The following is a 15,643-nucleotide window of genomic DNA, read 5'->3' as shown; positions in this document are numbered from 1 at the left end:
CAACTATTCACTTCCTTCTCTATGCGCCTCTAGTCAGTTAACATAGTGTGATAGCGTAGAGCTACGTCACACGTAGGCTCACTATTGGCCGACGCTGGTCATGTGTGTGTGATTACGCTATTAAACTAGTAACCTGACTCGCGCAGAGGGAGAAATAAACGAATAGTTGAAATAAAGTCGTTATTTTTGTTGTTGTTTTTTGCGCACAAAAGTGTTCTCGTCGTTTGATAAACTTAAGATTGAGCCCCTGTAGTCACTTTGACTATTTTAACGATGTCTTTAATGACTTTTCGTGGACAGCAAGAGGACTGTATGCAGGAGCGATCTTAATATCTTAATTTGTGTTCCGAAGATGAACGAAGGTCTTACGGGGTTGTAACACCATGGGGGTGAGTAAATACTGACAGAATTTTCATTTTTGGGTGAACTAACCCTTTTAATTTTGGTATCAATGTTGCAAACATGGTGCTAGTATACATTTTTCAGGATTCTTTGATAAATAGAAAGCTCAATTTTTTTTTAAACAATTGAAAGCAAAAAAAAAGTAATCTGCCAGCGTGCCTTTTCCCCCTCATACTTTATTAGAAAATGTTTCCAACATGGCATCAATAATACAATAATAGCCTAACTATTAAAAGCATTGCACAATACGAATGAGAAAGATACATAAGAACTACAGAAAAACAAGATAAAAATGAACATCTTTAGAAAACGTACATAAAGCATTATTTATAGGTCGTCTCATATAGACTTGCAACCATAACATCATCTTACATTGCATTTCCAATTAGGGATTCCAAGCATTGTTTATAGGTCACTCCTGAATACAGAAACATACATTTTCAGATTTACAAAAGTTGTGACAGTATGAATTCAGTTGATATTCGGGTAAACGCAGAACTGTGTTCAAAAGCTCTGGAATTGAGCACATGAATATGAACTGAACATTGAGGCCAGTAGCGATGTCACTTATAAACGTAATATTTATCCTCATAACTTTCATCCAGAACAAAAGTAAAATGCATTTTCCACTTCCAAGTCACCAATTATTTTTTTTGACCTTCAGTTGATGACAAAAGTTCATTGTTCCACATATCCACGCCCAAACACACATTAAAATAAGGCCAAATAAACGCTGGTGTGTAACTTTATTGAAAGCAACAGTGGTACATTGAACATTCTGAGCTCTTGCACCTTTACAGTAACACTTGAAACAGCAAATCATTGTACAGATGCCACGAGCGGGTCACCATTTGTTGTCCTACCTAACGATAAAGCTTCGACTTCCCCCTCATGATCAAATAAATATGTATACTATCCATAGACATCATGGGAAAACATTAGGTTGTTAAATAGCGATTCGTAAATTGAACATCCGTAACAAATTTCTCATCTTGTTCCATCTTTATTTTACCAATTAAAACACATTAAAAAAAAAAAAAAAAAGACACATTTCTGTTCGGATCAAATTGTCGCATCTAAACAGGCTGTGTTTGGTAATCCCTGAACATGCTGTAAAGAAAAAAATAATAATTCAAGTATCAGCTTGACAAGTAGTGGAGGGGACGAACATTGTTGAGGAAAAAAAAAAAACACGATTTAAAAAAAGGCCGCATAATTTCATCTCTCCCACATGGCTTTGTTCATTATTATAAGACATCGAGGGAAGGGGACAAAAAAAAAAACATGACATTTAACAATCATAACACCTGGAGAGTAAACAATTTTTCAGACTCAAGCACCTTGCAGACCTGGAGAGTTTTCATTTGACTCCAACACACACCGCATATTACGCCCACTACAGTGAGGTATAAACAAAGCATTGATGGTAACCAATGATGACTGAGGATTCTTTGTAACAAACACAAGTGAATATTGCAGTAACTCAAAATATGACACTGAGCAAAAGTGCATTTCTATATTTTTGTGCTGAAAAGGCTCTTGCAAATGCATGTTCTTAAAAGCAAAATGTATATATATATAAAAAAGCTGTTAATACCATTTATCCGAGGTGGTTCTTAGTCATTGCATGCTTTACACGATGAGGTCAAAGAGAAGCGTGACGTAATACGTTGGCTTGACACTGCAGAAAACAGCAGTGCGGCGGTTAATACAAGTGAAAGAGGAGATGGTGAAACTAAACGGGAGAGATGACGCACATCAAGGCTTTGGCTGGTTCTTTAGTCAGCTTCCTCTTCAGACTCTTCCTCTTCTGCGGTCTCCAGCCAAGTGAGCCACTGGTTGACCTAAACAGCAAAAGCAAAGATGATCATGGAAATGGCGAGTCTTCCGATGGAAGAGTCTTCCTACTGCTATCGATAGGATAATCGTGTTGTGCTTTACCTGAAACAATGCTTTTCCTTTCCCTGGAAACTCCTGGGTAATATCTTCTTTCCATGCTAGGAAGGCCTCTTCTTCAATTATCTCCATATCATAAAAGTTGACAAAGTAGCGCAGTAACATTCCTGAGGAGATGAGAGACGATTCAAAAACAAGACGAGCATTTCCTCTCATTACTTCAAACCTCTCAGGCTCACACACACCTTTAGACCAATGAGTTACAACCACTATCATTCTGTAATAAAATAAAAAGATACCACATACGAACGGACTTTATTAACAAACTAAAAAAAAAAGTACTTTATAACAAATATATATATATGTATAATAAAATATATATACATTATATAAATATATATATATATATATATATATATATATATATATATATATATATATATAAATATAAATCAATAAATAAATATACATTTACACATTGCACCCAAATATATTATATAAACAAAACTTTTATTTTGGATGCGATTAATCGTTTGACAGCCCTATTCTCTATATTTATTTTTACGGCTGACAAACGATTAATCGCATCCAAAATAAAAGTTGTTTATATAAAATATTTGGGTGCACTGTCTATTAATTTATATAAATATAAAAATTTTATATATAAATAATATTTTTTTCCTTAAATATACATGCATGTGTGTGTATTTATATATATATTTATATATTTAAACATTGCACCCAAATATATTATATAAACAAAACTTTTATTTTGGATGCGATTAATCGTTTGACAGCCCTATGCTCTATATTTACTTTTACGGCTGACAAATGATTAATCGCATCCAAAATAAAAGTTTTGTTTATATAAAATATTTGGGTGCACGGTCTATTAATTTATATAAATATAAAAAGTTTATATATAAATAATATTTTTTCCTTAAATATACATGCATGTGTGTGTATTTATATATATATATATATATATATATATACACACACACACACACAAAATAATTATACACAGTGCACCCACATATATTATGTAAACACAAACTTATTCTGGATGCGATTAATCGCAATTAATAGTTTTTATTACTTTAAAATAAAACATGAAATATATATATATATATATATATATATATATATATATATATATATATATAAAATACACACACACACACACACTTAAAACAAATACTAATTGAAATTAAAAACAAACACCTAATGTAAATAAACATTTAAATCATTTTTCTATTTTATAAAATATGCACACAAAAAAAAAAATCTTGAAATAAATAAAAAAAAAAAATCTAAAAACATAAATAGAGATTCCTCCATGTCTCAGTCTTTCAAGTCAGCATTAGACGCACCTTTAGGGAAAGCGTGGGCGTTGCAGTGGACTTGCAGGGCATAGAGTGCGCTGACTTGCAGGTCCACGTGATCATGCAAGAATTTTTGCATCACCGGTTTGAAGGCAAGTAGCAGCTGCTTCTCCTGGTCCAGCTGCTCTTTCGTAGGTGAAGATAACTGCTCTTCTTCTTCAGTGGAATACATCTCATGGAAGATGTACTGCAAAAAGCTAGAAGAGTTTGGGGGTTGTTAATCCAGGGTACACAGAATTAAGTATCATGGTTACAGAATGGCAGGTCCATCATCATACCTGGTCATCAGAATGTTAACGAAACCCTTATCAGTGTGCAGTTTCAGAGAAATGTTGTCCTTGATCCACTTGTAGATGGTTTGCGGGGCAGGGTCGGCTTTGATCTGCTTCAGCAACTCCTTCTCCAGCTTCATGAGAGGGAACAAGAAGCTCAGGCTCTTTCCCTCCAGAATCTCCAACATGCGATCTTTGTTTTGATCGATTTCTGTGTGAATATGGGAAATGAACATGAGTCTAGGGCTATGAGCTGCAACCAACGATTATTTTGGTAAGCGATTAATCTAACGAATAATCGACTAATCATCGAAATAAAAATAATAATAATATCGGCAGATATATCGGATTTTAAAACCAACAAATATTTGTATCGGTATCGGCCTTGAAAATCCTTTATCGGTCTGGCTCTATTTGTTAATATTTAAATGAACCTGGGCTGACATGAACAGTTGTATTATCATGAACTAACGTACAAAGATCAATAAATCCTCTAAGAAATGTTTTGCTCATTGTTAGTCATTTCCATACAGGGCACCAACCTGGCAGCATCTTCTGCATGTTGACCTTGCTCAGTTGAAACAGGTCGGTCAACCACTCCCGATCTTTCAGCTTGGCCATTTGCTGCAAGCAGAGGAGGAAAAGCGGGAAGTGGTTGCCGTTCTCCAGTGGGTGGGCCAACTCTGCCATGCTCACGAGTTCAGCGATGATCGCCCGGGCGGCAAACTGAGCCAGGTAAGATTTCACCAAGGGGACATCCAACTCGATCTTAGGACAGTGGTCCAGAACATTGAGGAAAGCCTGTAAAAACACGTCATTTAAGTCAAGGAAGAGTCCAAATTGAGGGCAAATGTCATTGTGCATACACAAACCTGCATAAAGTTCTCCCCTGTGACCAGTCCCTCCATGCGGAGCGTGTTGATCAGAGTGCTGACATGCTCTCGGTCCTCATCTGGGTTCTCCAGTGAGCACATGATCATCTTACTCAACATCTCAGGCAGGAAGTGCTTGGGAGCCCTCATCTCTCGCACACTGTTCACCGCGTCGTTCATGTTTTTGCTGCTCAGGTAAGTGGTCACAACAGCTTCCTGCCAAGTCAAAGACACACATGCATCAAAATTTCAGTGAACCCTTTCATTAATGAATTGAAAAGTACGTACAGTCATCTTAAGCAGTTCCTCAGCAGGAGGTGGCTTCTTGGTCGTCTTCTGTGGCTTCTCCTGAATTGGAGGCGGGTTGGTTTTCAGGCCAAGTTGCGGTGGCTGCAAACAACCGAAAGAGTTAAACACACCTTTAAAATGAAGACAACATTTTCCAAGTGAAATGTAGCTCTCCTTACCTGTCCCAGAGGAGGTGTGGATGTGCGTGGAGGTTGAGCACTAGGAGGAATCATGGTAGGTATCTGCGGCTGCAACTTTGGCATTTGGTTTTTGTTCAAGATGAATGACTGAGCAGGCCTCAAGCTAATCTGAAACGCAATGAAATTAAAATTAAACCCACACTACAAGAGGTACACATCAGCTGCATGGACGCAAGTGCTGGGCTGACAATATCGGTTCCTTTTTAATCAATCTTCCTAGTTCTTTTAGTGAATGCTACTTTCAGCTGAACATTATTTGTAGCGCAGCTACCATTCTGTAATTTGTATAAGCTTTGTGACTTGATATGCTACAAAGTCTAGACTTTTTGTACCCAACACACTGATATTGGTGTAAACTAATAAAAACATTGCCATTTATGACAATTACATTACATTCATACCTCAGAGCCAGACCGATATATCGGCAGGCCGATATTAGGCATTTTCCAAACTATCGGTATCGGCAGTTATAATGGCCGATAAATGAATATTTCAAAAATAAAATAAAAACGGAAACTCGCTTGAACCATGTCATGAGTGTTGGTGTTGTAGAGGTTGTCCACCAAAGGGCAATCTACACAGTCATTGACTATACTGACTATCATGTCCAGTTTTGCTGCCGTTAAATAACCCGAGAGTGAAGCGGAATTAGCTAATAATAGTTACATTGTTACAGTGTAGTTGACTGACTGTCCTTTTAACTTTTGACAATGTGACTGAATATTTCTTTAATAGCGCATGATAGTTATAGCAATGACACACATCATCTCTTATCGTTTCTGAAATAAAAAAAATATCGGCCGATATATCGGAATATCGGATTTTAAAACCAACAAATATTTGTATCGGTATCGGCTTCCAAAATCCTTTATCGGTCGTGCTCTATACCTCATCAGCATTCAGCTGTCCTTTCTTAATAAAACGTGGTGGCATATCCTTGGACTGAACTTGCTGTTGAGATGAATGAGTCTGGTTCTGGAAAAGCGGATTCTGCCCCTTTGAATAAAACAAAAAAGGAGGGATAAAAAGACTCGTCACACTAATATTTCGATGCCTCGAAACATCAGTTCCTTGGTAGATTGGCATTTACCTGGTTGGATTTCAAGAAAGGCTGGGGTGCAGGGGCCATGTGACCACCATGCCCATTGAAAAGAGGGTTTGTGCGACGGCCCATGGTGGGGGAATACCTGTCCTGAATGACCCCGGGGCCAGTTCCAATCCCACCGCCTAACAACCAGACAACGGAGTTATTAAGCTCGCCATGAAATCCAGTCATGCACCACCTGTCCCAGAAATGTCAACGCACTACAGGACATACCTGGCATCTGCCCAAACATATCCGCTAATCCCCCAAGAGTCTCTCGATCAGGCTTTATTCTCGTCTGCAAGAAATGGCTTTCTTGAAAAAAGTCCGTTCTTATTCCTTGAGTCATCTGTGGAATAAAAACACCCAAATCCTGAGGAAGACGGAGAGAGAGAGAAAAAAAAACAAACAATTAAGCAAGCAGGCTCACTGTGAGGATTGGGAATTTTCCATAAATTTCTTGGAATCATATTCTGATACGAGCAATATTGCTTTGAAACACATCCCAAACTCACCTTTACAGCATCCTGACGGATCTGGTTGATAGTCTTAGGTCCATTATCAATGAAAGCTTTCCGAGGCACCCAGTTGTTCTCTCGCAACTCCACAGTATCCTGAAGCAGGAAACGAATCCTAGCAGGCAAGTCCTTGTTGTTCATTAAGGATCGCATACGGCCAAAGTACTGATCCATTAAAGACTACGGAAGAAAGGGGTGTTAAGGAAATACATGCGTCTTAACCTATTCAAAGCCCTGGGAAACTAAAAGCAGCTTACCTTGGCCTTGTCATGATCTAGTCTTGGCCCCACAGTTCTCATTATCTGACAGAGGCACTCCAAATCCTCCCCCATATCCTTAAGTTGGACTCTTTTCTTCTTTTCCAGAAGCTTTAATTAGAGTTTTCATAAGTAGCAACATTAGGATGGAAACCAAGTAGACGACGGCTATTTAAACGGAGGATTTGTGGATAACTCACTGTTTTGATGCATTTATGAAGGATAGACTCATGAATGAGATCGAGTTTGCCAAGTTCTCCGATGAATTTGATGTTGCCAAGCATTTTGATCTTGGCGATGGCGCGCTGCTCCTCCTCCTCAGAGGTGAGAGGGGTGTCGTTTTTATCATAGACTTAAAAAAAAAAAAAACATACGTAAATATCTGGCAATTTAGCACAGCTGCAGGCATAATGTCAGCACCTCCACTACTTACTGTCAACATTTCTGGTGCGGTTTTCAAATTCATCTTGAAGTTTGGAAATCAGAAGTCTCCTGAATGTCTGTAAGAGCATGGGGAAATAGTGAAATAAATGTACCCATAAAGGTACAAGCCTCTTGCTAATGAATAAAGAAACTCTTACAGTGCTCTGTTTTTGTGATGTTTGGATCTCGGTTGATGGGCCGTCAAAGTTTGGAGCATCCTCTGCCAGACGCAGACATAGCTGAGCATATAGCGAACTATACTTTGGCTCTTCGAGGGCTTTGTCTACAATCTAGTTGAAGCGAACAAGAAGAAAAGTCATCATTTGAAAGCATTTGTCTTTTATGTAAGCAACTTCAAACAATAAAATGCAGCCAAACCGACCAGCCATGTTCAATCATATTAATGCTATTACGATGACTTGTCTTAGTTTCTTTATTACAAATGGTTTAGTTGAATTGCTTGGAAAAACAGTTTACTTAAAGTTGTAGCTCACTTTTAAAAAAACTTGCTGATAATTTACTCACCCCCATGTCACCCAAGATGTCCACTTCTTTCTTTAGTCAAAAAGAAATTAAGATTTTTGATGAAAACATTCCAGGATTTTCTCCATATAATAAACTGCATTGGGAACCAAACGGTTCAAGGTCCAAATGAGAGTTTCAGTGCAGCTTCAAAGGGCTTTAAACGACACCAGACGATGAATAAGGGTCTTATATAGAACCCTTCGAGTCAGGACTCGAAAAAAAGATATGTTCATTTTGATGAACGAGTTCGAACAGGAGTCACGAACGCTCATCACAGAACAGAGCAAGACGAGCATTTGTGCTTATAAAACTTAAACTTATTTATTTATTTTTTAAATGACTGATCGTTTTGCTAGATAAGACCCTTATTCATCATCTGGTGTCGTTTAAAGCCCTTTGAAGCTGCACTGCTTGACCTTGAACCGTTTGGTTCCCACTGAAGTCCATCCTGGAATGTCTTTATCAAAAACATTAATTTCTTTTCCACTGAAGAAAGAAAGACATGGACATCTTGGATGACATGGGGCTGAGTAAATTATCAGCAAAAGTTTTTTAAAAGTGAACTACTCCTTTAACTAGTCTACATGTAGAAATGAACAAAATCCTCACCAGCAAGATGATTCCTTTGAGGACGAGCTTTGAATCTACGCCCACATTCAGGAGCTCAAGGCATAGCTTGTCAAACTTTTCAGGGGTCAGTTTATTAAGTATGCTAGAAAGACAGAAGCAAAACGGTCAGTTCTTCACTAACTTTTGCTGCAAATAGTATTTAAAAGCCAATTCAAGTATGCAAGACGCTTATCTTTATACACGTCTAGAGAAGGACTAGGGAGCGCATTCTGCTTTCTGTAGTGTAATACATCATTCTTGAAAGGTAAATCAGGGCAAACGCTACTGAATCTCTGCAGTGGTGAATGAAGTGATTCATTTCAGTGCCTTACCCTCTCACTTTTCTGAAGATTGCATCGTGTCGTTCTTTTTCGTTGGAGGAGTTGACATCTCGTCTAGTGCTTCGTGAAGGAACCCATCTCTGAACGCTAAGCCCTGGGGTTTTCCCCAGGAACTCGCTAGAAAACAATGCCACGTTTAATGTTATGAAAAGGCTTCGATGACTTAGTAATGTCAGACATAAAACATCAGTACTAAAATATCTTTGTCTTAAAGTAGATTAACTTTCAGATTGGCTCAATTAAATGCCTTCTATAATATTTTATCACATGGGGGTCGACACCATTTTACCTCACAAGCTCCTAATAATGTTTAGACTTTTAAATAAACAAGACATTATTCCATTTTAAAAGTCCCTAATTTTTCATTATATAGTTTATATGCATCATTCTCTCATTATATACATTGCAGTCTCATCAGTGTCTCTAAAACCAGGCTTTCCGAGAGCATCATCCACTCTGATTGGTCAGATGACCCAGTTTGTTGGGATTGGTCTACCACTTACAGCACGTTTTAAAAAATAATCGCCCATTACCATATCTGAATTTCAGCTCTTCCTTGCATACACAGTGGAACACAGTGGTTTTATCATATTAATTCAAGCCCAAGTAGACTTCGTTCAAGAGCAACCAGTGAAGAGCATAGGCGGGCATTATATGTTACGAACCTATGCAGGAAGTAAGACTGGAAGACAATAACTCCATTTATTGTACACCTTGTTCGTAGAAACTTTGCCAATTTACATTCACAACCCAGATAGCGCAAGTCTATTTGACGTGATTTTTACATCTGGAAGACGCATTTTTAAGAGTGTTTGCTCATCTGCGATATGTCCATAGCAGTGTTTCCCAACCCTGTTCCTGGCGGCACACCAACACTGCGTGTATTCTTTGTCTCCCTTATCAAACACACCCGATTCAACCCATCAGCTTATAATCAGGTGGGTTAATGAGCTGATGGGTTGAATCGGGTGTGTTTGATTAGGGAGACAAAGAAAACACGCAGTGTTGGTGTGCCGCCAGGAACCGGGTTGGGAAACACTGGTCTATAGGACGTTTCCTGTCAGATGTCAAATAGACGTTAGTTTAACACGCATTCTAAATCATTACGTCTTAAGACATTTTCTAAACCTCTATTTGACATCTGACAGGAAACATCCTATAGACGTCTTGCAGATGAGCACCTAGATAGCACAAGTCTATTTGATGTGATTTTTACATCTGGAAGACGTATTTTTAAAAGTGTTTGCTCATCTGCAATACATCTACAAAACGTTTCCTGTCAGATGTCAAATAGACGTTAGTTTAACACGCATTCTAAATCATTACGTCTTAAGACATTTTCTAAACCTCTATTTGACATCTGACAGGAAACATCCTATAGACGTATTACAGATGAGCACAAGTCTATTTGATGTGATTTTTACATCTGGAAGACGCATTTTTAAAAGCGTTTGCTCATCTGCAATACATCTACAAAACGTTTCCTGTCAGATGTCAAATAGATGTTTAGAAGATGTCTTTAAGATGTAATGATTTAGAATGCATGTTAAACTGACATCTAAACGTCTATTTGACATCTGACAGGAAACGACCTATTGACGTATTGCAGAAGAGCAAACACTCTTAAAAATACGTCTTCCAGATGTAAACATCACATCAAATAGACTTGTGCTATTTGGGAAACGTTTATTATTTAAATAACACGTCTTCCAGATGTAAACGCACACATCAAATAGACGTCTTTGTGATGTACGTGTGCTATCAGTTAACTGAAAAAGCATAATAAAGACACTTTCAACTTGGGATGAAAAAAGTTTGATAATCTTTTTTTTTCTTTCAACACGAGTAAAGCAGCTTCCAGAATGAGAAAAGGGTGGGATTTGATTGTCAATCAGAAATTGTTTGCTATTGCTGTGATTTCAAGTGAGGGAAGTTTACGGTCTCACCTTTGCGCCAGTAACATCAGAAACGTCATTGGAAGGGGAAGTTATTTTGTTTAAAGATTACGAAGGCCCATGAATTTTGAAAAATAATAATTATTAATGAATAAATCATTTATATAATTAGTTAATGAATAAATTATTTTTACTCGAATACCACATTGTCATTATTGGTTTAATGCTGATTTCAAATTAAGCAATCTTATTTATGAAAATACCTCAGTAAAACGTTTGTCTTATGCAGTTAATCATTGCTGGCAGTAGTCAGTGAATCTGACAATCTCCAGTAAATACCACTGGTGTAATTGATGGGCACTGATGCAGAGGCGAAGCTTTTCAAAGTTAAATTGTTTCCCCGACATAAGTGATGATTTGTCCAAACAAATTATTTGTTTACTAGGAAATTAGTTCAAACTGTTCATCGACCGGTGGCGAACGTAAATCTGGCACCATTATAGATGTAAATCACCATCTCAGTAAAAACACAAAGGTCTCTGACTGTCTCTACACTGGAAGTGACAGTTGTTGAGTCGCAATGTGCTGTAACAGCTCGAGGCTGTCTACACTGGACGTGACAAAGCGACAAATCCATTTGTTCTTTGTGTCAGTTGTACGAGTTTACTGTAGGACATTTGTGGTGTCGCGTCGCTGATTACAACGGGTTCCATCTCTTTTTGTTACGTCAGAGTAATTATACATACCAAACCACTTTTTAGAATGTTCGCTTTTTAGAATGACCAAACCAGCATTTCAAGTCCACTAGTTAATCCAGTTATGCAGTCCAATTTTTTTTTAAAGGATTTATTCCGTTGTGTTTCCATTGTAGTTTATGCGGATGTTTTCTAATCAAATAAATATATCCGACTCAAACGAGTGTATAGACCATTTCACAAGATGTAAACACTGGTCCAGAAACACTTCCTGTTTCAGTTTGTAACTGTTTTCTTTATTTCACATGTAAAGAAAACATCTTAAAGATGTTTGTTTAACTTTTTGATTCAGTTTTAAATGTTTTGTTGGTTGTATTTTATCCCAGCTTTTATGTAGTGTTAAAAAACTGAAACAGGAAGTGCTTCTGGACCAGTGTTGTTTACATCTTGTGAAATGGTCTATATGTTTTTTTTCATGCACATGTCTTTTCAGGCATCTTCTTCAAGCAGTTTATTTTTTATGTGATATCCCAAAATGCGCATAAAAACATGTGGATGGAAGCATAGCCAATGTCTACAGGACAATCACTTCCATATAAAACCAAGTTTACATGGTTCAAACTAACCTGTTGCCGACAGACTTGGGATAGTGCTGAGGTGCACCCCTACCTCCTCCTCCGGCCGAAGAAGCACTATAAAAGTGAAAATTGGGGTTGAAAGGGATTTTCATTGAAATTATAATTAAATCCTTATACCCCACACCCCCAGGAAGCTGTATGAGGTACATGTTATGCTACAATTTATATATATTCTAATCTTTGTTAACAATCTTTGCTTAAATTAACATATCGTTAGTTAAAGGAGTAATTCAATTTAAAAAAACAACTTTTGCAGATAATTTACTCACCCCCATGTCATCCAAGATGTCCATGTCATTCTTTCTTCAATTAAAAAGAAATTAAGGTTTTTAATGAAAACATTCCAGGATTTTTCTCCATATAATGGACTTCAACGGGAACCAAACGGCTCTAGGTCCAAAAGACAGTTTCAGTGCAAACTGTTCAAAGGGCTTTAAACGATTCCAGACGATGAATAAGGGTCTTATCAAGCGAAACGATTGCTCATTTAAAAAAACAAAACAAAAAAAACTAAATTTAATATTTATAAGCTCAATTGCGACTCCTGTTCAAACTGTTCTTTTTTTCGTGTCATTTGGTTCATTCAACGAACGAGTTGAGTCGGGAAAAGACTCGTTCGTTTTGATGAACGAGTTTGAATAGGAGAGTCACAAACGCGCATCACAGAACAGAGCAAGGCGAGCATGTGAGCTTATAAAAAATAAACTTTATTTATTTTTTTTTTTTTAAATGAGCGACCATTATATGAAGTCCATTATATGGAGAAAAATCCTGGTTTTCCTCAAAAACCTTAATTTCTTTTTGACTGAAGAAAGAATGACATGGAAATCTTGGATGACATGGAGGTGAGTACATTTTCTGTAAAAGTTTTAAAAGTGAACTACTCCTTTAACTGCGTGATTTGTATGTACATTTCTGAAATGTATAACTTGAACAGTCATCTCTGATAACAGACCACTCTAAACTGTAATTTAGACGCATGCGTTTTCTGTAAAGCTGTTTGAAATTATGTTTTGTAAAAAACACAATACAAATAAATGTGAATATGTTCTCAGCTTAATTTCTTTCCTAATTTAACTTTAGCTAAATTAACAGTCTTCACAAATGGCACAAGGTCCATGCAAATCAAGTGAAATTTGTACCTGAAACGAGAAGCACCCCCCTCTGCAATCACACTCTCCACTTTGGCGGCTTGACAATGAAAGATCCTCAAAAAGAATGAGTGAAAGGGTGGGGGTGTAGAAACACGGCCTAGGAGAGGAAAAAAACACTTTATTTATTAGGATTTACACGATAAAGGAAAATGACACGCATTGAACATCAACTAAAACGTATCAGAGATTAAACAGGGTTCTTGTGGAAAAAACACGAGGATAAATGAAAAGAAATGAACTGCCATCAAATCTGAACAAAGCCCAAGGCCTCTGCCATGAGCTCAGATTTCACAAAAGACCCTTGATTTATTAAACAACACATTTGAGCGGTATTATATTTGTGTTTACTTACAGGTTAATGATCAATTAAGAAAAGACGGCATCTGAGTGGTAAAATAATTAACATTTTATGACGACGTTGATGATGATGATAGAGTATTGAAATCACACAGAGTTGTTGTCATAGAGCTCTTCTCGTGCCATTAGCATTGAGGCTAATTATCACACACACAAGAAAACAGGTTTCCATCGTTTAAAGTCAGCACAATAAACAAGTGGAAACTTAAACCAGGCATCAAGTTTGATAAGGGATCACTTGGTGTTAAAATATACGCCGGTTAATGGTCAAATGTGGGGTTTACCGGCAGGGTGGTGCGAGAGAACAGCTGATTTAATAACCAGACGCCATTTTCTCATAAGCAACAATAAAGCGGGTCGGTACAGCCAAACAATTTACATATAAACACACAGTATCTCACTACAGCACTAAACCTCTAGGTTTAACCCAGCAACTGCGGTCAGTTCACCTGGATAACTGACTGCGAGTAGTTATAGTCTAGTAAAGGTAGAAAGCAAGAACAGGAGAGCCATCGGAGCCATTTTACAGAAGCAACCCACTGGCTAATGTAAATCAGAAAAAAACTTACCTTTTCTAAAAGAACTTCAGCTTTGATGATGTTGGGTTACCAAAAAGGAAAAGAAAAAAGATGAGAAAAGAAGACGATTTGTATTTAAACGTTAATAATAATATGGTTAAAGAACAGTGCGCCTTGAGATAACTGGCCGCACCGGTGTGAGGAGGAGAACTGTGTGATCTGACGTCACGGACAGCCGCAACTTTATCCATGGGACGCGTCAAACTTGCTGGATGGCACGTCATCATCAAGTTTCGCTGCACCTGCACACTTGACAAAAAAATCAGGATGCTGAGAAGTGATGGTGGGGATTTTGATACACCAAAGTCTTTAGAGAGTCCGCTGAGATTCGTTCTATGATCTTTTTTTCTGCAGTTTATCGTTTCGCCAGTAGGTGGCGACGAGTCTTTTGAGCGAGTCATTGAATCATGTAGATAGTTCACTTTGAAATTACTTTTTGATGTTTTAGCTTACGTCAAGGGCATCCAAGATGTAGGTGTCTTTGCTTCCACACCACAGTATTTTCAATTTTGATATTTTTAGGTCAAAACGTTCTTGTCTGTCAGTCATAATGGAGGCATATGGCGTCCACCTCAAAGAGCATGCACAGAGAAGTCCAAATTAAACATGATTTAATGACTCGTAAATGTAAGTACACATTGATGGCCTAATATACGAAATGAGTAGTTTGTGTGAGAGAATTAACAAGGCCTACACGTAAACAGGAAGTTTACGCCTGTTTTTGGGTCTGTTTCAATACCCTACTTGCGGTCTTGCACTTTATATCTGTTAGTAGTCTCTATGTGTAACAGACATCACATTTTACTCATTGTAGTGTTTCTAATTAAGTGCTAAAAACAAAAGCAGCTGCTAATGTTTTACCAAATACACATTCTAATCAATAAAATGTGCAACACTTTATGCTTTACTACCAAGTTATATTTGATTTCTAATTCATTCAACTTACGCTGGAAAGTTTCCCTTGAAATCTTGCATTTTTAGGGCACATGTGCTCATGATGAATGACAGGACTGACTCCGAAGCGATATTAGAGAAAGTGTGGATTTATTGTTCATTAAGAGCACTGAGCTTTGGCATTTTCCAGACCTGGGACAGTCTTGCGCACTTACTCCCCAATGTGCACGTGTTCTCAAGAGGCCAAGACCGCAAGTGTGGGTAATGGGATAGACCAATTGGCCTTTACAATGGGACTTCTTCCAAGTCCGAGCTCCCCAGCAGACTTCTACCTGACAGTCAAAGCAGCATTACATCACG

General features: G+C 37.7%; 1 protein-coding gene across 1 annotated transcript; it reads right to left on the bottom strand.

The window, feature by feature from the left end:
- Positions 1-558: 558 nt before the first annotated feature.
- Positions 559-14,505, bottom strand: eif4g2a (eukaryotic translation initiation factor 4, gamma 2a). The gene is made up of 21 exons (XM_039690857.2): positions 14,381-14,505; positions 13,443-13,551; positions 12,289-12,354; positions 9,064-9,189; positions 8,732-8,834; positions 7,756-7,887; positions 7,608-7,674; positions 7,375-7,526; positions 7,175-7,285; positions 6,915-7,097; positions 6,634-6,772; positions 6,406-6,542; positions 6,204-6,311; positions 5,295-5,423; positions 5,116-5,217; positions 4,828-5,043; positions 4,498-4,756; positions 3,962-4,166; positions 3,672-3,880; positions 2,344-2,465; positions 559-2,246 (listed from the first exon to the last, which is right to left on the bottom strand). The coding sequence occupies exons 8-21, from the start codon at positions 7,456-7,458 to the stop codon at positions 2,181-2,183; spliced, it is 2,070 nt and encodes a 689-aa protein (XP_039546791.2). The 5' UTR covers positions 7,459-7,526; positions 7,608-7,674; positions 7,756-7,887; positions 8,732-8,834; positions 9,064-9,189; positions 12,289-12,354; positions 13,443-13,551; positions 14,381-14,505; the 3' UTR covers positions 559-2,180.
- Between the last annotated feature and the right edge of the window lie 1,138 nt (positions 14,506-15,643).

This window comes from Pimephales promelas, chromosome 1, assembly GCF_988280905.1.
Source record: "Pimephales promelas chromosome 1, fPimPro1.hap1.1, whole genome shotgun sequence".
NCBI lineage: Eukaryota > Metazoa > Chordata > Actinopteri > Cypriniformes > Leuciscidae > Pimephales > Pimephales promelas.
This window is presented reverse-complemented; position numbering and strand designations above follow the sequence as displayed.